The 25,245-nt window shown below is 47.5% G+C and overlaps 1 protein-coding gene across 1 annotated transcript in view; it reads left to right on the plus strand.

Moving 5' to 3' along the window:
- Positions 1–25,245, plus strand: part of B4GALT1 (beta-1,4-galactosyltransferase 1) — a 53,072-nt gene that overhangs the window by 16,434 nt on the left and 11,393 nt on the right. The window contains exon 2 of the mRNA XM_036260709.1: positions 9,406–9,641. Coding sequence (XP_036116602.1) covers positions 9,406–9,641 — 236 coding nt within the window. The remainder of the gene's footprint in view (positions 1–9,405; positions 9,642–25,245) is intronic.

The raw sequence follows: 25,245 nt of genomic DNA on the forward strand, positions 1-25,245 counted from the left end.
CATGTGCCCCCCCCCCCCGCCGTAGAATCAGGGACCTCTCAGTCTATGACAACACTCAATCCACTGAGCCATACTGACTGGGCAAAACCTATATCAATTTATTAACCAATGTCACTCCAATAAATCCAATAAAAATAAAAAAGAAACATTTTTGGAGTCACCTCAGGACAGAAGTGTACTATCATGCCCTCAGTTCTGGGATCTCCAGAGGTTTCTCAGTATTCTCTTCTTGATTCTGCCTTAGAAGTCAGGAGTCATGACCTTGTGTGGTATAGAAATGTGCTTGAGGAGTTTTTAGGTCAGTAATGTCAAATAAGATTCACTTCTATGCCATCTGGGATCAGTTGGTAGCTCCTGGAGCCCTAGGTTGAGAAAGATTCTGAGCCAGAATCCCCATGGGCACAGTGTAGGGAGAGTAAAGGGGCATGTGTGCAATTTGCTATGTAGATTCATCTATGAGCATGAGAAACCTGGAAGATTAATAAGGGGAAGATAAGGGTGGCTTTGGGCGGGGGGCGGCAATCCAAGAACATCCTTGAGGAAGTCTGTCAATCTCTCTGGCCTTCTGTTTTAAACTCTTATGTGTAAACATGGGGCTGAAACATAATTCTCAAGGTCCTTCCAGCCCTGGTCTGCCAGGATTCTGCCGTGTTCTGGGTCAAGGAAGGTGATGGAATCTGACCATAGCTTTATTCCATTAGGTTTAGACTTTGGTACCCTTGGTGACAGGACCCTGGACTGAGTGACTGCCTAAAGCTTTTTTGGTGATCTCACAACCCACACCAGACTTTGGGGTTATTCTATTAAGGAACAAGTGGTATTTGGTGAAGTGCCTGTTTGATGTGGCAGTGTGAGGTTTAGATGAGGAAATGCAACATTTTCAGTAGGCTGTCCACTGCCACAAAGTTTCGAGTTGTAGGCTAGAACCTGCAGGAAACTTATTTCAATATTGAGGGTGGGGGATGTGCCCACTGATCACAAATCAGGTGCTTTGCCTAGAAATCAAAGGCATCTTAAGAGCCCAGAAAGGGGATTGTTTTTGCCCTTGGTTGCCTTGGTCGTAGGTGTGTATTAGGACAACAGTCTAGATTCTCAAGCATTAAAGGCAACATGGTTCCCTCCTTTGTTAGCTCTACCTTCTTAACTTCTAGTTAAACGCATACTGTATGGGTCAACACATCCTTGGTTGCTGTTCTGCCAGTAACTGTCCCAAGTACAAAAAGGAATGGCGCGGCATACAACCCCTGCCCTCACGGAGATGAGGGAGCAAGCAAGGTGCTGTCATCCTGAAGGGTGGTGTTGGGGCATCTGGAGCAGGGACTGACAGGCCTGAGGAGCTTGAGGACAGCTTTGAATTTTTTTTTTTTTAATCCTCACTCAAGGACATTTTTACATTTATTTTCAGATAGAGCAGGAGGGAGAGAGAGAGAAACATCAACATGAGAGAGACACATTGACTGGTTGCCACCCACATGACCTCAACCGGGGCCAGGACCAACTGCAACCGAGGTGCCCTTAGCGGGAACCGAACCCAGGTTTCTCTGGTCCGAAGGCTGATGCTCTAACTGCTAAGCAAACCAGCCAGGGCTTGAGGAAAGCTTTGAAGAGTGGATGACATTTGCTTTGAATTTTGAAGGATTATTATGTTACCAGTTGTTAACTTTCACAGAGTTTTTTGAGATAGTTTATGAGTGCACACCATAAAAAAGAACAATATAAATAGAATCAAAAAGAGAAAATGTAATTTAAAAAGTTAAGACCAAGGAAGAGTTAAAATGTAGATATTCAGATTATACGGCCCAATATAGTTATGATATCTGCCCCTTTACAAAAGCCAAAAGTGAAACGTGTTCTGTTACATGACATACATTGTCAGAAAGGAGAAATACATGGTAGTTCCTGAGTGTAAATTGTTTTTCTTGGTACCTCATTCTTAGAGAGAGCTTCATGGGGTAGGATGGAGGTGATGGTTAATGAGTGAACCTATAAACTAACATTTCTCCAAATATAAGGACCCACATTAAAATTACCTAGAGTGCTTGTTAAAATGCAGCATCCTGGCCCCCAACCCGAGACTTACCAAATCAGAAGCTCTAGTGAGAAGGACCCAGAAATCTACAATTTGCTTCTCCAGGTGATCCTTGTACACCACAGTTTGAGAATTTTTGCAATAGATGGAAAGCTCACCAGCGTTTTGAAAGCAAATACAGTAGCAAGTGAGAGTGCTCGGCCTTTGTTTGAAGGTTGGGTGGGAATTTATAATGGGGGAGAGAGCAGGGCACAAGAAAGGCCAGTTTCACTGAGGTCGGTGGTCCATTGCTGACCAGGTTATTTTCAGGTCATATTTTGGAAGACCTACAAAATGTGGCAGTTTGAGCACACAGCAGCACTACATCTTGAGCAGAGATTGATGGAGGGGCAACTGGCCCCACCATGCCCAATTTGTCTAGCTTTTCCTTGGCCACCTGTGCTCTGTTCTGCAGACCTCCTCTGGCAGGTGCCTTTATCTTTTGAATAAATACTTTGTTTTTCTCTATGCCCCCAAATGCAGGGTTTTGAGACCACAGATGTGCTCTGCTTCCTGTTGAAAAAACGTTTCTTTTCCCGGGGTCTAATAATGGCTCGGATGGTGAAATGGCAGAGAGAACGTGAGTGTTGAGAGTGTGTTCTGTGTGTGGTATGCCTGAAGCATATCAAGTCAGCATTAGAAATAGATTATTTCTGTTTTCTGATCACTGAGTTGTATGTTTTGAAATCTTTATTTTGGAAGACTTTTCCTTATTGGGAAAGGGTTGAAGGAGGAGGTCACATTTGTTGTCCTTGGGTTATATTTTTAAATATTTATTGTCTAATTTTATGGATATACCCAAAGGGATAAAGACAAATAGCATGAACATCTGGTTTAAGAAATACATCTTTCTCAGTACTTTTGAAGACTTTGTGAATTAGATTTTAAAACTCAAATCAAAATGGTTAACATGAGACTTGAGAAGTTTCTTCTGGTGGCTTTCTATCTCCATTCTCTTTCATCGCGTGTTCTCGAGATGTATCGAAATCCTCTTTGTTGTTGCTTGCAAGGGAGCAGGGAGAATAGCTGTGCACCATCCACTTAGCCAAGATTTGTTGGTGTGTTCTGGTTCCACAGCAGTTAAGTGGACACTCACAATTCTGTGGTGAGCTCCTGGAGAGGAGCTGAGGGGCATAGTTCAGGCAGCTGCTTCTCTGCAAAGCTTTCCTTGACTCTCTTCCCTGGCCCCAGAGTTGACTCCCCTTCCTTTGTGCCATGTCAGCTGTTCGCACCACTGTCACCTTTATCATCGTTGTCTGCTTTGCTGGTCCCTCACCCCCCGCCCAATAGCAAAGACCTCCTCTTAACCCAGCTTCGGTGCTACATGCCTGGCACTACCAGCTGGCATGTGATATGAGGTAACCGGGTGAATGTTTGAATGCATGTGGTGCTGTGAGTACTTGAGGAAGAACCAACCTTGTGGTCTGAGGAGGCTTCCTAAGGGTGATGATGTTTGAGCCGAGGCCAGGCAGCTGTTGGACTGGTAATAACTAAGTCCTTGGAGAACTCTAGAGAGCTTCTTTTCTCTGAAGGACCAAAGAGAAGGTTTGGCATGAGCCTTCTGCAGTAGATGGTGCTTCTCATTTCTAGTCTAAGGAGACCCAGGGGGCACCATGAGTTCATGTGACCACAGCAAACACCTGTCATTTCCAAGCCAGGGATTTGGTAGTGTCTGGCTCAGCTTCCAGTACATATCTGGCTTTTGGAAGATTGGTACAGAGAAAAATGGCCCACCCATGATGCCTGTGGAACAACACTGGACTCGGGGAGGAGACATCTCAAAGAGAGGCTATGCCATGTACTGTCAGGGCTAGGCCTGGCCAGGGAAGGTGTTCCAGCATCCTAACTTTTAGAACCATAAAGCTCTGGGCACTGCGTAGTCCCACAGTTCTCAAATGTTTGAATTCCACTGCCCGGGAAAATTTAAAAAGAAACTGAGGGGCTTGCCCTGGCCGGTTTGGCTCAGCTGTTAGAGCATCCGCCAGCGGTCCGGAGAGACCCGGGTTCGGTTCCCGCTAGGGGCATGTACCTCGGTTGCAGTTTGTCCCCGGCCCTGGTTGGTCATGTGGGTGGCAGCCACTCAATGTGTCCCTTTCACATCGATGTTTCCCTCTCTCTCTCTCTTCCTTTCTCTCCCTCCCACTCTGTCTGTACAAAAAATGGAAAAATGTCCTCGGGTGAGGATAAAAAAAAAAAAAAAGAAACTGAGGGGCTTTACCCATGGCTGCCAATCCAACATCAAAATTAAAAAAAAAATCAATCCAGTGTAAAAGTCTATCATGATCATTTCATAAAAGAAAGTACATTTTAACATTTAAGAGTAAGAAGCACTCGGTCTTAGAGGAAAAGACATTCAATATATTGATTACATTTAGCTAATGTGAAGAACCACCTACATTCTTCCAACTATTGCCACTTTGTCCAAGCTGGTTGTCCCAGCCCAGCTTCTGGCCAAGGATTGTGTCTTGAACCACTGGCTGATCAGTTGGGAAGCAACGACTAGATGTTCCACCCTGTTTTGCGGAGACTAGAGGATTGAACTAGTGGTTTAGCTAACATGAAAGTGAAGCAAGGAGTCTGTGCTGGGTTGGCTCTGGATTATCAGGGCTTGCCGTGCTGAGCAAGGGAGCAGTGGAATTTGTCTGAGTTGGGCTCACACATTGAAGTTATTGAGTGACTTACACGCAAGGCCGTGACCTGGACTCCCAGCTGAGAGGCCCACGTGGCAGGGCTTTAGCTGGGGGAGCTGAGGACAGACTCACATCTGCTCATCTGCTTACGTAACCCTGCTTCTCAGCTCTCAGAGCCAAGAAAACACACAAGCCAGCCCAGCAGGGCCGAGGGCCTGTGGTAGCACACGCCATGCGCCTCACAGCAAGGGAGCCTTGACTTAGCATGAGGACTGCCATGAAGCCTTCAGTCCTTTGCTTCCTCCCATCGCCTCTCCCTGAGGCTTCCAGCAGTGGCTCTGAGACCTGGCAGCAGGTCTGCAGGGCTCTGGGCAGAGCTGGTCACTGCCCTCCTGGAGTCTGAGCTCTATGAATTTTCTCACTGGGCCAGAGCCAGGTTTGCAGCAGAGGACAACCCCTGTGTCATGGCTGGAGGTGTGCAGGACACTCAGAGAGGCCTTCTGGCTGGCACTGGACCCAAGAAGGCATTCAGGCCCTGACCGGTTTGGCTTAGCGGTTAGAGCGTCGGCCCGCGGACCAAAGAGTTGAGGGTTCGAGTCCAATCAAGGGCATGTACCTCAGTTGTGGTTAGATCCCCGGCCCTGGTTGGGGTCGTGTGGGAGACAGTCAATTGGTGTGTCTCTCTCACATCACTGTTTCTCTCTCTCCCTCCCTTCCACTCTATCTGAAAATCAATGGAAGAATATCCTCGGGTGAGAGTTGAAAAAAAGAAGAAAGCATTCAGCTCCAGGTCTGGTGCTGCTGCTGCTGTCCACCCCCAGAGGTGGGATCCGCAGGATTCTGAGCCTCCACAGCTGATGGAGGCCGTGAGAGAGGTGCAGAGAGGAACAGGAGAGTGGGAAGAGGCTGTTCAGTGATAAAGCTCTGTGAGCCATCAGAGGAGCCAGTTGGGGGGAGGGGGGTCGATAAGAGTTCTTCTGGGGCTTGTTGAGTTCCAGTCCCTGCAATTTACGAATGGGACACCAGTACCCTGAGAGCAGATGGTACTTTCCTAAAGAAAAATCATCCAGCCCTGGCCGGCTTGGCTCAGCGGTTAGAGCGTCGGCCTGCAGTCCAGAAAGACCTGGGTTCGGTTTCCGTTCAGGGTACGTACCTCGATTGCAGTTTGTCCCGGGCCTGGTTGTCATGCGGGTGACAGTCACTTGATGTGTCCCTTTCACGTCGATGTTTCTCTCTTTCTCTTCCCCTCTCTTCCTCCCACTTTATCTGAACAAAAAAATGTCCTCGGGTGAGGATTAAAAAAAAAAAAAAAGAAAAGAAAAAAAATCATCCAGCAAGTCATTGACAGAACTGAACCAGGGCCCAGGCATCCCCTTTCCAAGAAACCTCAGGACCATCTTTCTGGAACTCAGGAAGTAGCATAACTAAGACCAGCCTGCAGATGTCTGCTTCAGGAGGCTGGGCAGACCAAATGTGAATTTCTGTTTACTGGGCTGGTTTCAGAAAGTGAGTGATAGTAGGGTGATAGACAGTCCAGATGCCTCTCGAGTTCCTGAAAATGGGGTTATGTTTAGCAGTATCTTGAGATGCAAAGGTGCAGTGGGGCTGGGGCTTGGCAGATGTTGTGGGGCCCTCTGAAGTGAGAAGACCCTAGCAATGGACCTTTTTTCATAAGTGCACTGTGCAGCAGGGCCTCCCAGAAGTCTTTGCCCGGGGCTGGGGAATCAAGCAGTTCAAGCCTGCTGGGCCTCACGGAGAAGGGCTGCCTCCATTACCTGTGAGTTGTAGAGACCCTGAGGACCCTTCTTGCCGGAAAGCCCAAGACTTGTGAAGATAGGAGGGTCATATCCCCATTGCTCAACTTCCCCAAACAGAATCACCTAGGCTCCTTGTTAATTGTCCACCTAAGTCCTTCCCAAGATCTGCCGAGTCAGGCTCGCTAGGGGAAGGGTCTAAGATCCCATATTTTTGCAAATTGTCTCAGATGATTCTGATGGTAGGTTTGGGGAAAACTGGTCCAGGGTCACCTCTTACTTAATACCAGAGCATAAAGCCTATACTTACCTGAAGGCACCCTGGGAGATTGGAGCTGGGTCAGCCAGCAGACAGATAAGGCCCCTATCCCTCCAGAGAGGGATATACATGGCCAGGCTTTGGAACCCTGAGGATTCCCTTCCTTCCCCCAGGGGATCTGCTGTCTCAGCTCTATAGTAATGAAGAAAGGAAAAGGACGAGGCCAGATTGGGGCTTTGCTTTTAAGATTCTGACCTGTCTCTCAATGCAGTTTGCTGTTAGAGGAAAGAGGGTAGGGCATTTTAAGCAAAGAGAAAAGTGTGGTCATAGGCCTGGTTTATAAGAATGGGGAGGGAGGTAGAGCTGAAACTGAAGGGCCTTGTTGCCAAGCTAGGAGGTTTGGCCCTACCTTGTCCAAGGTGACACAGCCTTAGAGCCATTGGAGATTTTTATTGGGAAAGTAATGATCACAGCTATGTCTCAAGAAATGATGGTGTGGCCCTGGCCAATTTGGCTGAGCGGTTAGAGTGTCGTCCCGTGGACCAGACAGGCCTGGGTTTGGTTTCCGCTAAGGTCATGTACCTCGGTTGCAGTTTGTCCCTGGCCCTGGTTGGGGTTATATGGGTGGCAACCACTCGGTGTGTCTCTCTCACAGAGATGTTTCTCTCTCTCTCTCTCTCTTCCTCCCGCTCTCCCTCCTGCTCTATATGAAGATAAATGCAAAAATGTCCTCCAGTGAGGATAAAAAAAGAAAAGAAAAAGAAATGATGGTGTGTCGGCACAGGAGGGAGGGAAGGTGAGTGGAGTACTGGAGGGGAGAGGAGGAGGAGGAGGAGAAGGAGGTCAGTTCACACCTGTGGGCAGGCAGGAGGAGCAAGAGTCACAACTTCCTTTTCTGGGGATGTTTCATTTCAGGAGGGTGAGTGATCTCTGGGGGCAGGGTACCTGGAGAGCCACATATTATTGGTAAACAGGATGGCAGAGGGCTGCACACTGGTTCTCACCAGTATGTTTCAGGTGAACCTGCTCTGAGTTTGTGGTCAGCGCACTCACCTCTGTTCTGTAGGTTCTTTCCTTTGTTCTTGTGACTAGTTTGCTTCACAGGGGAAGCTGGTTGCACTTGAGTATAAGTTCTCAAACTGTGTCCCCTGATGAAGTGGTTTTGTGGCCCAGTAAGTTTGGGAGATGGTGAATTAAATAAGGTGAAGAAGAGCCCTCGCCGGTTTGGCCCGTGAACCAATGAGTTGCGGGTTCAGTACCAGTCAAGGGCATGTACCTCAGTTGCGGTTCATCCCTGGCCTTGGTCAGGTTTGTGCAGGAGGCAACCATTCGATGTGTCTCTCTCACATCGATGTTTCTCTCTCTCTCCCTCCCTCCCACTCTATCTGAAGATAAATAGAAAAATATCCTCGTGTAAGGATTAAAAATAATAAAAAATAAAAAGATGCAGTTTTATATTAAAAAAATAAAATAAAGTGAAGAAGGTTTTTTGATCACACAACTCAGAGTCTTTAGTGTACGTCCTGACTTTCCAGAAGCAGGATTCAGTAGGCAGGGTTCCTACTCTTATTTGACCAGGGACATGTTCTTTCATTGAGCATCTTGCTGGGATTAGTGTTTCCTGGAACCCACTTGGAGAAAATCTGTCCTACTGAGGCTTGGGTTTAAGTCACAACTCTGTCCCCAAGTCCCTGTGTGTCCCTGGGCCAGTCATCTTTCTTCTGCCCTCACCATCTGTGCTTTGTGAGGGACAGTCCCCAGCAGCCCTCTCTTAGCTCCACCTGTTCCTACTTAGGAAACGAGGACTTCCATGTCTGTATCTGGATCTTGACCTTTGCCTTTTCCTTGGCTCCTAACTTGCCACTGGCTGAAAATCCACCATCCACTTCTCATCAGTTTTTCATCTAAGCCAAAGAACTCTCTTACTGATTTGTCTCATCTGGAGCCATGTTCTTCCAGGCCAGAAACTTTGCAGTCATCCCTGACTTTTCCTCCCTTCTTCATCCACTCTGTTTATTACTCTATCCCTCACTTTTACTAAGCATTCTCCTTTGATGTTCTTTCCAGCTGTTTTCCTCTCTCCTTTCCCGTTAGTCTCCTCTGGGATCTCATTTCCTCCAGTCCTTCCTGTCAAGTTTGTTTCATTTGTGCATCAACCCATGAGACATGAGTCACTCATGCCACTCCTTGCTACGTTCTAATTTTCTCAACACTGACCTCTCCAGCACACACACACCGACCTTTCCTCAACTAGGCTAAGTTCAGAGAGAACCTATCCAAAGCCACACTTGCTGGGAGGTGGCAAGAGCTAGGACTCAACCTCAGGATTTCTGAGAAAGAGCTTTCTCCTCCATGGTCTCTGGTCCGTACCACAGCCTGTCAGGAAGTCAGAAAAGGAATTACCCCATTTCCATTTTACAGTTGAGAAACAGAGTCTGAAGGGAGTGAGTGTCCTTCATAGGTGAGTGTTTCCTGGGTGACCAGCCATCCAGGTTTGCCTGGTTGACGTTTCCTGGGATGGTTGGTCACCCTAGTGCTGGATATGCTACCTAGTGCTGGGCATGAGTGCCTTTTCTTCGGCCACACTGCCTCTCAGGAAGAGCTGTCTCCTGCGACCTGGCCACCTAACATCGCCTGTGAAGCAGCGAGTCCTGTGTCCTGCTAACTTCTCCCTCTTTCCCTCCACCCCTCTAGTCGGCCCCATGCTGATTGAGTTCAAGGTGCCTGTGGACCTGACACTTCTGGCGAAACAGAACCCTGAGGTGAAAGTGGGTGGTCGCTATGCCCCCAAGGACTGCATTTCTCCGCACAAGGTGGCCATCATTATTCCATTCCGTAACCGGCAGGAGCACCTCAAGTACTGGCTGTATTACCTGCACCCAATCCTGCAACGTCAGCAGTTGGACTATGGCATCTATGTTATCAACCAGGTGAGGTCTGGGAAGGTGGAGCATGGGAGGAAGTGTGTGTGCGCATGTGCACGCACGCACGCATGCGCGCACACACACGTGCTGTAAATAGGAGAGTAATGAGGTGGGGAAGGAAAGGAAGTGATTTCCTAGATATCTGATATTTTATAACTCAACTAGTACCATATTCCTTATCTTAGTATAGATAGGCCCAATGCCAGACAGTGTTCTTGCTTGTTGCTATGAATTCTTTTAGGCTAGGGAAATTGCTCAGATGTTGTGTTTATTTGTTTTGTTTTGTTGGAAATAGCCTTCCAACAATGTTGAGAGAAAAATATTAACCCTAATTTTCTCCAAATAAAGCACTGGTTATTTCCTGTTTCTGGGTAGGTGTGTTTTCTTTTTAACAAATAAAAATACCCATTTAGAGTCAGACTTCTAGACAACTTTCATTTTATCTGGATTAGCCCTGCCTGGTTTGGCTCAGTGGTCAGAGTTCAGTCCATGCACCAAAGGGTTGTGGGTTGGATTCCCGGTCAAGGGCACATACCTATGTTAAAGATTCAATCCCCAGGCCTGGTTGGGGTTTGTAGGAGGCAGCCAGTCGATGTGTCTCTTTCACATTAATGTTTCTCTCCCTTCTTCTCCCTCCCTCCCTTTCACTCTCTTTAAAAGTCAATGGAGTCCAGCTAGTGTGGTTCAGTGGTTGAGTGTCAACCTATGCACTGAAAGGTCGTTGGTTTGATTCCTGGTCAGGGCACATGCCCAGGTCGTGGGCTAGATCCCCAGTGGAGGGCACGCAGGAGGTGGCCAATTGATGTTCTCTCTCATCGATGTTTCTATCTCTCTCTCTCTCTCCCCCTTCCTCTCTCTCTAAAATCAACAAAGAAAAAGAAAAAAGTCAATGGAAGAAATATCCTTGGGTGAGGATTAACAACAAAAAAAAATTCAGTTTAACTGCTTCTTCTGGGGTAATCATAGGAGATAATGCCCTTAGTCCAGGCCTGAATGCCAGGCCCCAAGAAAAGTTTGGGGAAGTCTTATTTCTGGACCACTGAACATTATGTGGACTGAGCATCTCGTTTGTGTCTGATCAACATGTGTGTTGGGCTTAAGGAAACTGTTGAAGATGTGTCAGCCTTCAGCACCACGACTTGGAGAAATCAGAACGATCTGCGTGGCAGTATTGTAATAACTTTGCTCATTTCCAGTCTGTTTAAGGAACATTATTATTTTTCCAAAAGTGTAACTTTGATATATCAAGTGTATTTTGAATACTTAAATTCACATCTTTAGACTATAACCTTCTAGGTGCAATAAGACATCTAACTTAATCTGTATACCAAATTTCATTGAAATTCATCTGAAGGGACAAAGTATGCCCATTTCTAAAAGTCTGAATATCCATTTCATTTTGAGATAAATTCTGAATCTGCTTGAGGTAGTAAGATTGTTGGTAGTTGACAGCTTCCATCAAAGTTGAGGGACTTTTCCCTGGCCGGTTTTGCTCAGTGGTTAGAGCGTCGGCCTGCAAACAGAAGAGTTGCAGGTACCTGGGTTGTGGTTCAACCCCCAGCCCTGGTTGGGGTTGTGCGGAAGACAACCAGTAGATGTTTCTCTTACACCAATGTTTCTCTCTCTCTTTCCCTCCTCCCTCCCTCCATTCCTCCCTTCCTCCCACTCTATCTGGAAAAAATCAATGGAAAAATGTCCTCAGGTGAGAATCAAAAGAAAAAGTTGAGGGACTTTCTGTGCCTCCCCTTGGACCAGAAGGGAAGCTGAAAACAGCATTGTGTCCATCAAGCATCTCTGTGGACTGCTGTGCACAGTGCGGCACCAGTTCCTGCAGAGAGATTCTAAAGAAGTCCAGAGAGAGCCTGAGGTCCCAGTTCTACCTGTCCCAAAGCTTCCCTTCCCTCTTATGGCAAATGGACCCTTCCAGGAAACAATTTGTTAACGATCCCTAATGGCATCCGATTGAATGGTGGCTCCCAAATGCTCTGGAAGCTCAGGAAGGAGAAAGCAGCTGCCTGGAAGAAACAGGATAAAACTGGGTTCTAAAGGCTGGAGAGAGACAGGGACATCTCAGCTGGGGCCAGAGAATGGGGATTTTAAGGAAGAAAGGAGCCTTGCATGTTCCTGGACATCGAGATGACCATTGGGTAGGAAGACAGCAGAGGTTGTAGGGCCAGATATTGGAACCAAATCTGTCAGACAGCCCCATTTCAAGGGAACTGAAGCTCAAGGTTGGAAGAGCAGTTGGCAGATAAACTCCTTGGTGCTGTCTGAGTCGCTTGGCCAAGTGGGGCATGGACCAGGGCCCTGAGAAAATCTATGAGTAAGATAACTGTGGGTCACTCACCTTAGAAGAATTTATATTTAAGAAAAGTCTTGTCAGCAAGGAACCCTTGTCTGATGCCAGTGAGTGCACGTTGATCATGGCAAGATTCAGGAGTCCATTATTTAAGCAATGGCAGTGGGTACCTGGGGAAGGAAGCCACCATCACTAGGAGGAATTACTGAGAACAAGCCATGCCAGCAGCATCTCCTTTCCCTCTTTGACAATTATTATACCAGCAGATGAGTGAGATACTGTAGACACAATGTTGTCAGGTCTTATTCTTCAAGGCATGTGAAGGCCTCCCACAGATCTTTCTGACCAGCAGAGAGACGGCTGCGGTCTGGATTACATCCAAATTACATTAAACTGGATACTTGCATAAAGAGGGTAGAAGAGAGTTAGTGATAATGCTGAGTTTTTTAATTTAGGTGATTAGGGTCAAGAAAGACTAGAGGAAAAGATAACCAATGTATAGATATGTTAAATTTTAGGTGAATGTAAGATTTCCATGTTCAATGATAAAGTCAAAATAGATATTAGACCAGTCAAATTTAGCCTCTGTCTTAAATTCCTATGACATAATTTATACAGAGAATCCTCAGGTTTCAAACAACAGATTTCCGAATGTCCTATACCAGCTATATGCTCCTGCCTGCCCCAGTCCTGGTGGAAAAGCTAAGCAAGCCAGTGTGCACCAGTGTCACCACTGAGCTGGCTAACCCTGGATGCTGCCTAAATTGGGACTTTTCTCAAAGTGTGCTTTCCAAAATGGATCTGAGGCCAAATACCTTGGAGGAATGCTGGATTAAACAGTGTAAAGCAGGTCCCAGTCCTACAGAACCTTTGGTGTACTAGGGTTCATTATAGCCTCCAGAAGTACTTAGCACTTGGTGTTTCCTGAGCTTGTTTGACTCTAGAAGGGTTTCCAAGGACCATCTCAAGTAATGAATGTTCTGTGGATCACACTTTGGGGAAAGGAGGCAGCCCCCCACTTCTTTAATTTCTCTAGGATACTGAGAACCCCCATTCTCTCTCTCTTTCTTATCTTTGCTACTTGCAACGCAGCATTAGAAATACTTTATTTCTAGATTTTCAAACATATTTACACCTCCCCTCCAGCCTTGTCATATCATTCTTCACTCCCCCACCCTGCTCCCATCCTAGTCCATGTCTTTTTGCCTCTACATCTTTTCCTTCTCTTCAAGGGTTAACTTTCCTCTTTTTTTTTTTAAATACAGTATTTTTCAAATGTGTTTAATCAGTTTATTTATTTCAATATGTTTTTATTGATTTTAGAGAGAGAGGAAGGGGGGGAGAGAGAGAGAAACATCAGTGTGAGAGAGAAACATCGATCTACTGCCTACTGTATACACCCTACTGGGGACTGAACGGCAACCCATGCATATGCCCCGACTGGGAATCGAACTGGCAACCTTTTGGTGCAGGTGACAACATCAGCCAGCTGAGCCACACTGACAAGGGCAGGTTAACTTTCTTGTTTATCTTCCTCTCCCCCTGCTAATGTTTTTCTTCTGCTCCAACTCTACCCTGGTTATTTCTTTGGAAAAATAGTCTGATATTGAGATCAGACCAAGTCTAAGGAGAAACTTTAATTTTGCCCTACCCGTCCAGTAAAGGGTAAGAGAGAGAAAAAAACCTCGATGTGATAGGGAAACAGATTGGTTGCCTCCGTGTACCCATCTCAACTGGGGATCAAACCCGAAACCTGGGTATGTGCCCTGACCGAGAATCAGACCCATGACCTTTCAGTGTACCAGGTGATGCTCCACACTGGCCAGGGCAGAAGCCTAAGTCTTTTGAAAGAAAGAGGCCAAGGGAGAAGTATTGCATCATTTCCCCATTTAACTTAGAAACTTCTTGTGTTCTCTGTTTTATAGTTATTTTAGAGGAAGAAAGAAGTTAAAAGGGAGTTTGTAGCATCTGGCTTCTATCTTTATGTACTATTGAGCAAATAGGCCTCTCAGTGTCCCCTTGTCTCAGACACGTTGCTGTCATTTTGACCATTTACCCCTTACCCATTTAAAATGAGAGAGAGCTCGGGCCAGTTTGGCTCAGCGGTTAGAGCGTTGGCCTGCAGTCTGGAGAGACCCGGGTTTGGTTCCCGCTAAGGGCACGTATCTCGGTTGCAGTTTGTCCCCGCCCCTGGTTGGGTCGTGTTGGTGGCGACCACTCGATGTGTCCCTTTCACATCGATGTTTCTCTCTCTCTCTCTCTCCCCCTCCCTCCCACTCTATCTGAACAAAATATCGAAAAATGTCCTCGGGCGAGGATAAAAAAAATAAAATAAAATAAAATTAGAGAGAAAGAATGCTTAAAATAGGAGGGGCCTCTGAGACATCTTGTCCACGGGTTCTTAAACAGGTTTTTAAGAATACAACCTCCAGCCCTGGCTGGTTTCGCTCAGTGGTTAGAGTGTTGGCCCGCAGACCAATGAGTTGCGGGTTCAATTCCAGTCAAGGGCACATACCTCGGTTGCGGTACGTCCCTGGCCCTGGTTGGTGACACGTGTGAGGCAACCATTCGATGTGTCTCTCTCACATCAATGTTTCTCTGTCTTTCCCTCCCTTCCACTCTATCTGAAGATAAATGGAAAAATATCCTGGGGTGAGGATTTAAAAAAAGAACAGAACCTCCACTCACTAACTTCCCTTGTGGCCTTTACTGGAATTTGCCTGGACCCCTGAGGCCAGATAGTGTGAAAATGTCTGCGCTGTTTCACAGGTAAAGACACTGAGGCTCGGAGAAGGGAAGTAGAAAGTCACACAAGTAACAGTAGGGCTGCAGCTCAAACCCCTGTCCCCGATTCCTAGTGCCCTCTCACTGCATGGGCAGTTCCCTCCCCAAGGCCATTCAGCCCCTTCCCTAAAGAGTTTCTCAGAGCTGGATATCCGGGGCTAGGAGTGAGCTCCAGCTCAGACTGCCTGGGTCCTAGCTCTGCCACTTCTCAGCTAGTGACCTTAGGCTTGAGCTCTTCAATTTGAGTTCAGTGGAGTTCCTCAGTTTCCTCATTGGTGGGAGGGCAAGGTTTTAGTACTTACTGCCTGGGGTTGTGAAGCACCTGGCACATGGTGAACCCTCAGTAACGTTAGTTATTACTGCTATGACTTGAGTTTCTTCTCCTTACTCTTACCTTCTTCCTGCCTACATTCTCTAATCAGCAACGTTCTCTAATCTTTCCTGTACTCCCTGCCTCCTGCTTCACCCCCACTCGGTCACTCAGTACCAGTGTTGAGACTCTCCCTCTCTTTCGGGTGGCCTCCAGGGGGTCAGAGGATATAGGATGTTGATATTAAACAGAGAACCATCAGGCAACAGAATCCCAGGGGATGTAGGTACCATGTCAAGACTACCAGCTCCTTCAGAATGTGGTTGTCTCAAGCGCCACACACAGGGGTGAGCTTTCATGAGATTTTGTGGCTCCTACCCCTGTCCCTTTAAGCTATTAACCACCCCATTTTGATTTAGGCCCTTCCAATCACCATAAGAACTTACATCTCACAATAAGGGTGCAGGCTTACTAGTTGACATGGAGAACAAGCATTGGTGTTTGCCCTCAGGTCTTCTGACATAGTCAGACTGTTGGAGCTAAGGGTTCTGCCCTGAGGCATAGAAGTCCTACCCGAGGTCCAGCACTGGAACCTTGGTGCAGGAGTGGACATCAGGTTGTCACCGTGGATGGCAGGGGGAGGGGGTTGAGGTGCGTACTGTACTTCCTCATGGTTTAAGGAAACTGTATAACCTCCCAAGGTAAAGAGAAGACAGGGTGCCACTTGGCAACACCAGACATAAATAAATACTGACTGTTTGTGAGATTAACCTTCACAGAAGTTACTCACAGGTGAGGAATGCAGGCCCACCTGGCCAGGTGGATTTGTAATCACCATGGCAGCCCTTTGCCCTGGAGCTAGAGCCCGGGACTTGTCTCATTTGCATACCCTCTGGCACCTCTGACCTCACTCAGTTGCCCAAGATCTTTCTAGTTCTACCATGTCATACCCTTTAAAATGCTTTTTTATTAATTTATTAGAGAGGGGAAGTGAGAGAGAGAGAGATAGAAACATCCATCAGCTGCCTCCTGCACACCCCCCACTGGGGATCAAGCCCACAACCCAGGCATGTGCCCCGACCGGGAATTGGAGTGAGACCTCTCGGTCCATCGGACAACGCTCAATCCACTGAGCCACACTGGCCCTGCAATCACACCCTTTCTTTAAACCCTTCAGTATGTCCCTACTGCCCACCGGCATGGGTCTACAGGGTCTGAAGCTCCGAGTTCAGCATCCAGGACCCTCTGCAGTCCAGCCCTGACCTACCTCCAGCCACTTCCTGAGGCTTCACTTACAACTTTGTGTCACAGCCATATTGGATTCTCCATCGTCACCCAGATACACTCTGTGCTCCTGCCTGGTGCCTGTGCTTATGGGGTCCCCTCTGCCCTGCCTGCCTGCCTGCCTTCCCCTACCTGTTCTCTTCTGGCCACCATTTAAGTCCCCCGCCCCCTCAAAACACTTAATTATCTCTGTGAAGCCCCAGGTGGAGCTGACTTCTCTCTCCCTGCTACTCCCAGGCCACTTAGCACATCCTGTCGAAGGCTGAGCGGTGATCGCCTGTGTGTGTGCTCACCCCAGCTGGCAGCTCCTAGACTCCCAGCCCCCAGGTCTGCCTGCCTGTCTCCCTGACCATACGTCTCCATGCTCAGTCAGGGTTTGGAGCACGGAGCCACTCCCTATGACTCCTGCCCCTGCACTTACACCCACTCTCAGGACCCTTTGCTCCCCGTTCTCTGGTGAGGGCTGTGCCCGGAAGTGAAGCCTCCTTTCTCAGGCCAGGCCATGATCCTTAGGAGCCTGCCCAGCCCTTCCCAGGGGCCTTTCCCCAGGGTTTTCTGCTGCTTGCTGAGTAGAGCAGGCTGCCTAGGACACAGACCTTGGGGTGACTTTCCTTTTCAGGAAAAATGCAAAGAACCTACTTTAACTCTGTGGTTGTTGATGGTCATAAAACTTTATGGTCCTTTGGACTGAACATCTTTCATGGTCTCACTTAGAATTTTGACTCTAACGACCCTCCAGTGAGGCAAATGGTTATTCGCATTGTTCTTGCTGAGGGAAGGCTCACGAAGGTAAGTAGCTTGCTTGGGTCCCTTGATGGCCGGGTGATGGAGCTGGGGTTGGACAGAGATCACTGAAGTTTAAGGAATGCCGCCCCCTCCCCCCCACTGGGGAACAGCTCCACTCCCATTTGGTGATGCTTTAAAATCCCTCCGGGTCATGGGGTGTGGGTCTTGCCTTTGGAATAACAGCCCCAGAACCCTCTGTGAGGCTAACCCAGTTATCTTGCTAACAGGTAAACCCTGGCTTGACAGGCTGGGATGTGGGGGGAAGTAGAGAGGGACCCGGCTTTGTCTGGTTTTGGAAGTTTTTCCATCTGTGCACTATTGTGAGGTGGTTCCAGGCTGCTTGTCTGGGGCCAAGTGTCGGCAGGTTTGGAGAGAGCCCTGTGTACCTTCAGTGAGTGAAGGTCTGTCACAATTTCTCAGCAGCTTATCTCTGTCCTTGGGCCAGGCAGCTGATTCCTAAATAAGGCCCAGATGAGTTGGGGTGAAGCAGACTCATGAGCCTGCCCCATCACTGAGGACAGCTGCCTGGGCTTGTGGCCCCCACTGATTTGGTTTCTATCTTGACCGTCTTTTTACCATCCCCCATCCCTACCTTCCATTTCCTCCATAAGCTCTCAGCCTCCAGATTGATGCGTGCGGGAATGGGGTTCAGGAGGGGCAGAGCTGATCCTGTCCTGCAGCACCCACTCCTTTGAGCTCTCAAACCTCGCACTCTTTGGAATCTGGGGCCCTAGGAGGGCTGTGGGAGGACTGGGAGTGTGTGTCCCGCACTGCTGTGCACTGCCCAGTGTACAGGCGTCTGCTTTGCTGTGTTTTCCCCTCTGTGTCCATGGTTTGCTCCGTTCTCCTGCGGAATATGTCGAAGCACTTACAGGCACTCACTCGGCTGGTGAATCGCTTCCCTGGACATTATTCTGGAAAACATCACTTTATCTGCTCACCCTTAACTTCAGGACCAGGAATGACCACTTATTAGAAATTTGCCTTTGCCCTGGAACAAGGGTGGTCAGAATGGGCCCCTTTTCCTTTGCAGCCGTGACATTTGCTTTTCTTCCTTACCTCTCTCCCTTGATTGCACCTTTTCTCTTTTTCCTTCTAGTGGGGACTTTTTTTCTTTACTTGTTAATTCTGTTTGTAGCAAAGCCAGCTGAAGGAGGAGCTTCTGTCTGTGGTCTGCTTCTTACTCTCCACCTACCTCCTCTTCTGTTCCCTCTACCTCCTAGAGAGAGAGGAGTGCCGACCTAACTACTGCCGTGACTGCTGCTGCTGCTGCCACCACACCGCTGCCACCCTGGTAATGTCCACATGCCCCAGGTCACCCAGAGTCCAGGCCCTAGTGGTCAGGGGGAGGCTGTGTAATCTGCCAGTGTGCCATCCTCAGGCCCTGTGGTCTCTCTGTCGGCTTGCTTGGAAATGCCAGCCTGTTGTGCAGAGGTCTGAGAGACTTTGCTTCTTAAAATTAAGCCATAGTTGAGCTCATACTGTATGTGTATATACTTCTGTATCCTGCTTTTTCTTAATTCTGTGTCCATAGCATCTTCCCATGTTATTTCATCATAATCATCACTTTTCATACCTTCATAGTAGTTGATAATGCAGTTCTACCATAATTAACTTAGCCATTCTTCTATATTAGCAGGCATTTAGACCATTTCCACTTTCTCACTAGTGTGAATAATACTGCAGTGAACCTCTTTGAGTCTAAAGCTGTGTTTGCTTCCACATTTAGGTCTCCCCAGGCCAGATTTGCAGATAGAAGATTATGGGTTTAGAAATAGTTTAAACATTTTTTGGTTCTTAAGATAAATGGCCAAATTGTTTTCTGAGAGAAGCCCTTATTTACGTACGTGTTTTTCTGCAGAAAGTGCCTCAGGCCCAGGGAGAGGGACAAGACATCCGGCTATGGCTCCTAAGGAGCTGGAGTTTAAAAATGATCTGTGTTCACCTCACCCAGAGTTGCTGCCGGGCTGTTCTGGTAGCTCAGTTTTCTCTGAAGGAAACTTGTGGCATCTGACTTGTGTTTCAGTGTGGCAGGGGCCAAGGATGTGCTCAGTTCTGTGAGTAATTCCTTTGTCAAACAGAGAACCACCCACTCAGCTCCCTGATCCTGAAGGGCTCATTTCCTTCCTCACTGAGTGAAAAGCTTGTCTCAGATCTAGATTTTGTTGAAGGCCTATACAAGCTCCATACTATTATGGTGAAAAACCAGAGGCCCAACTTCTGTGAAATAATGGGTGAATAGGCATTAGCCCTCCACGAACTCATTTGTACATTCCCAGGCCCTTCCCAGTAATCTCTGGGATCACCTCATAGTCAGCCTGTCTACCATCCCAAGGTCTACATTTAGGCCTGCAGGTCAGTCCTGCCACAGGACTGCCTGGCCAGAGCTTCCTCTGCTTTCCCCCTGTAAGGTATCTCGCCGAGGAAGAAAGAGAAACGGAACCACAAAGGTGGGCAAAAGTTTTATTGAAGTGTTCCCCGGGCAAGGTTCACAGTCCACGTGGCGGGGGCCAGGGAAGTCGTGCCGCTACTGTCGCCTGGGAAAGATTTATAGGGACATTAGGGACCTGGATGGGGTGATTAGGTGTGGTGTCAGGAGACTGGCTAGCTCTTGGGGAGATTCGAATGTGGCATATGTTGATTGGCTGGGAATGGTGGTGGGATGTGACCAGGAGTGTCACCTCAGCCACATCTGGGTAAGGCGGAGTCTCCCCAGTCAGGTTTTGGTTTCTCCTCTGGCCATCCATTTCCCGGTCATGTGACTCCCCAGTCATGTGACTCCCAGGAGCTCGCAGGCCTCACACCCCCCACCCACTCGGCCTAGGCCTTTCCCCTTGGTGTCTGAGGGTGTCTCAGCAAACATTTCCACGGACTGCTGACCTGCCTGTGGATCCGTGGGGTTGAGAGCCTGGGGATAACGGCGGGCAGCGGGCAGAGGCTTTGTGATGGGCCCGGCATGTGCACCGTCACAGAAATTCTGATTCTTTCGAAGTCTTGGCTTTGGGTTGATGTTTCCGGTCTCATTGCTGCTGTGTGTTTTGGTGGAGTTGTGGCTAGATATCCTCATTCCCGAGCCATCATGGTCTGGGGGGACATGTCTGCTGCTGAGCACACATGGGCCTGACATCCATGGAAGGTCTGATGGATCTTCTAGAGACTGTTAGATCTTGGACAAGCAGGAACCATGGCTTTTGGTAGTTGGTCTATCTGTCCTCTGTTGAAATTGGGAAGGAGGCCGCACTTGGCTTAACTGCAGTCAGACTTTGTCTGGAGATTAGACCAGACTCTGGTACCTGTCCTGGAAGCCCCTCTAAGACTGCTTGTGTATTCGGTGCACATGCCCAGGGAGCAGGCGAGGCGTGAAATGGGGAAGTGGATCCCTTGCCTCAGCCCTTGGGGAGGCATTTTCCACTTGCCACCATTTCTGCCTAATCTCCTTGTCTCCCATGAATCACATAGCAGCTTCCAAACTGGTCTCCCTGTCTTCAGCTGGAGGGTAGGGCGCAAATCCCTCCTTGACATGCAAAATGTATTTTTGTTTAAAACCTTCAAAGGCTTCCTGTGGCCTAAATCAAAGATAAAGCCCCTGAGTATTTTAGCAGAATGTCCAGCTTCCCCCTCCATCTCATGATTTGGTCCACCTCCACTGTCATGTCTTATTCTGGTTTCTACATTGTGTATTTCTTATAGTTCCTTGAATGTTCTCTTTCCCCACAGCCTTTACAAATGCTGCTCTCTATCCTAGGAATACTCTTCTCAAGCCCCCCCTAGACTTGGCTAGCATCTTCGAAGCCTTCTCTGCCCCCCTAGGACTAGATTAGTGTCACCACCTCCACTTTGCCATCTGTGCTTGGCTCTGTAGCTCCCCTCCTTCGTCCTCCCCTGATAGCTGTACACAATAAAGCGCTCATCGCTTATCACCAATTCCCAATGCCTGTTTAACATCAAACATCTCAAAAGCGGGGCCTGTCTCTTTCCTTTTTTTGTATCCATACTGCTAAACATGAAGGAGCACTCAAAGAATGGTAAGAATGAATACATGAAAAAAGGAGAAACAGGACCTTTTGGTCTTCTTCTGTCTCTGGGGCTGGCTTGCTCTTTCTATTTTTGGGGAACTGCTTTGTTGAGATATAACCATATACCATACAATTTGCCTATTTAAAACATAGAACTCAGTGGCTTTTAGAATATTTTAGTTGTGCATCCATCACCATAAAATCAAGTTTAGAACATTTTTATTACACCAAAAAGAAATCCCACACCTCATAGCTACAAATCCCTCCATTCCCCACAGCCCTTAGCAACCATTCATCTTTCTGTGTCTGCAGATTTGCCTCTTCTGGGTATTTCATATAAATGGAATCACGATAAATATGTATTCCTTTGTGACTGACTTACTTCACCTGGCATAATGTTTTTAAGGTTCATCCATGTGGTATCATATTTGTGTACTTCATTCCTTTTTATTGCTGAATAACAACATTCCATTGTATGGATGTAACACATTTTGTTTGTCCATTCATCTCTTAATGGACATTTGTGTTGTTTCCACATTTTAGCTATTGTGAATAATGCTGTCATGAACATTGTATAAAAGTTTCTGTGTGAATATATGTTTTGTTTGTTTGATAGATGTTTTTATTTCTCTTGGGTATGTACCTAGGAGTGGAATTGCTGGCTCATGTGGTAATGAGTTTATGTATTTGAGGAACTGCCAGACTGCTGTCCAAGATGGTGGCACCAGTTCACATTCCCACCAGCAGTGTAGGAGGATTCCATTTTTAGTGGACATACTATTTGCTTTTTGCTATCTTTAGTGTAAATAAGGGCTCTAGAAAAGATTTTTAATAGCCTTGGAGAGCTATCTGATACTTGGTTTTTTTCTAATCCTCACTCGAGGAAGTGTTCTTATTAATTTGAGAGAGAGAGGAAGGGAGGGAGGGAGGGAGAGAGAGAAAGAAACACCAATGTGAGAAACATCTGTTGCCTCTTGTACGAGCCCTGACTGGAAATCGAACCCACCACCTTTTGGTACACAGATGACGCTCCAACCAACTGAGCCACCCAGCCAGGGCTGTCTGATACTTTAGACATTCCTCCCTGCCACCCAGGTCTGCCAGAAGGGCACTGGGTTTGCTACATGATGTGTCTGAAAGTAGCTTCTTTCTTCTTTTCTCTCCTCTGAGGAGCATGGCCTTAGGCCTGTGCCAGGCCAGCATGCCTGACCAAGCCCAGGTTCCTGTTCTCTCTGTACTGGCCATGTTGATTCTGCTTGACCGACTCTTACACCCACTGTCAGGATTGTATGCCCAGTGATAAAAGGCTTCTCTGAGCTTTGATCTGTAGGACAGCTGCCCTGTCCAACTGTAGGAATGCCATATAGTTTTTGGCATTCTTCTTTCCTCTTGTCCTCTCCCTTTGCTAAGAGGAGCTGGTTGGCCCAGATTCTAGGGCCTAGAAAGAAGGGATAAGTATGACTCTTGTCTATCAACATAAAGAAGCCTGTGCTTGATTGATTGATTGATTGATTGATTTTTAGAGAGAGAGGAAGGGAAAGGAAGAGAGAACTAGAAACATCAGTGAGAGAGAACATCGATTGGCCTCCTCCTTCAAGCCCCCCACTGGGGATTTGGCCCACAACCTGGGCATGTGCCCTGACTGGGAATTGAACTGGCAACCTCTTGGTGCATGGGTAGACGCTCAACCACTGAGCCACACTGGCCGGGCAAGAAACCTGCACTTTATTTTATTTAAAAATTATTTTTTCCTTCATTGATTTTTAGAGAGAGAGGAAGGGAGAAGAAGAGAGAGATAGAAACATCGAGGAGAGAGAACATCGATTGGCTGCCTCCTGCATGCCCCCCCCTGGGGGTTGGGCCCACAACCTGGGCATGTGCCCTGACTGGGGATTGAACTGGCGACCTCTTGGTGCATGGGTCGACGCTCATCCACAGAGCCACACTGGTCGAGCAAGAAGCCTTCACTTTAAAAAGCTGACTTTCAGAGGGACACCTCCCAGTACACCAGCTCCTCTTCATCTAATGGGACTTGCCAGGCATTTCACAGTTCTCTAAAGGTCTCTTTTCTATGTTGCTATAAATTTCTAATCATGTAAGTCACAGGCTACCTCACTTCTAAGACATTGCCCCTCCAGCAGAGAAGCAGGATTTGGGAGGAGTCTTAAAATTGATTGGGAAAGACACACAAATATGAGAGAAGGAGTTGTCTCCAGGTTGTATCTCTGGGAGACATTTCAAAAGGTCTGATTATTCAAGATGGATGGGAAAACTTAGGCTGTAATAATGATAGTATCTGACATTTGTTGCCAGGCAATGTGTAAAGGCCTTTCATGTATTATCTCATTTAATACAATCTAACTGTTGTCTTCCCCATGACCAAATGAGGGAACTGAGGCCTAGAGGTCTGATTTGCCCAAAGTCCCATAGCTGGCATTCCTGGGATAAGAATGCATGTGTCTGTCACAACATTTTGGCTTGGCCAGACAGTACATACTTGATAAATATTTACTTGAGTAAATGAAGTAGGCAGTGCACTGAATAAATAGGCCCAATGAGGAGGGGCAGGAATGAGGGCAAGGTCTTCCTACCTCCTGCAGAGGAATGGGCACCTGCTGTTAGTGATGGAAGTTGGTGACTTGCGTAGGTCTGTCTTTCTTATCAAGAAAGTTACCCATATTATTTCAGCATTCCACCCAAAGAAGGCTAGAACTGATGTTTCTGTAATCCCAGGGGAGAAAGAGGAAGATGCATACTTTCTTCATCTATTATTGTGCTGATCTGGTGTTCCTAGGGCTAACACTTTCAAGAAATACCCTATTTCCCACTCCCAGGATCATACAGATGAGGCCAGGCTGGGAGGAAGGATGGGAAAATCGATGTGTAGTTCAGTTTATTTTGGAAAACTGCCTGACTAGTTTTAAGTGTGGATCAGACACTGGAGTGCCTTATTGAGTCAAAGGAACTGTTGCATCACACGTGGGCAAAAGGACAGAGCCAGGTCTTCTCCTTAGGTTTCTGCTCCAGGCTACCATTGTTCTGGGAGCTTGGCTCCAGAGGTGCTTGTTTATGGTTCCAAATTACCAGTTTCTGGGAGAGGAAAAATACTTCCTGTAGTGTCATTCAGGCATCTGCTTAGATCAGATAGTAGTGGCCAGGAGGCCAGAGCCTGTGGTTAAGGCGTAGCCACCAGGAGCCCCCCGCCTCTGTTATTGGAGAGTGTAGCAAGAGAAGGAAGAGAAGGGAGCACTGGGCAGCCACCCTGTGGGTCTGCTCCACAGGTGTGAAAAGGCTTTGTTGAGACACTGCCCTTTCACTTGTTGGAAAAGTGTTCAGTGGGATGAATTGTGTTTGAAAATGTTCAGCCAACTCTTTTAGGGTCTTCATGGAGCTGGGGGAGCAAGATGAAAAGCACCAGGTGCGGGCCTCTCTCCCCATCACAAGAAGGTAGAAGGTGTGAGAGGAATGAAGTAGATCTGGGTTGGAGTGAAAGTAGTTACCAGATTGTTGAGATGATTAAGTGACACAACATGCATGTAAAATACGTACCCTTTGCCTGGTATATCATATCCCCCCCCCCCCCCATGAATATTAGCAATGTATTGTTGTAATAATAATTATTACAGCCCTGGCTGGTTTGGCTCAGCAGTTAGAGCATCGGCCTGTGGTCCAGAGAGACCCGGGTTCGGTTCCTGCTAAGGGCACGTACCTCGGCTGCAGTTTGTCCCTGGCCCTGGTTGGGTTGTGCAGGTGGCAGCAGCTCGATGTGTCCCTTTCACATCGATGTTCCTCTCTCTCTCCCTCCCACTCTATCTGAACAAAAAATGGAAAAATGTCCTCGGTTGAGGATTAAAAAAAAAAAAAGAAATAGTGTGTGCAGTTCGTTGGTCACAGCTTTCTCTTTTCACCGCGTGCAGTTAGAAAGCTTTGTCACAGGCTGAAGAAAGAAGCTCTTGTGTGAGATGTTGCCTTTATTTATTATTCTCTTGGGTGCTTTGTCTGAATTCCTGGTACTTATTTTTCGTAAGTGGTTTGTTTCCCTGAGTCACCTGCCGGAGGCTGGGCAACTGTGGTGCTGTCTGCCTGCTCTGTACTCCCACAGGTAGCCTGTGGAGCCCCAGTTTCCAAGTC

The sequence above is a fragment of the Molossus molossus genome, unplaced genomic scaffold (assembly GCF_014108415.1).
Source record: "Molossus molossus isolate mMolMol1 unplaced genomic scaffold, mMolMol1.p scaffold_m16_p_14, whole genome shotgun sequence".
In the NCBI taxonomy this organism is placed as follows: Eukaryota; Metazoa; Chordata; class Mammalia; order Chiroptera; family Molossidae; genus Molossus; species Molossus molossus.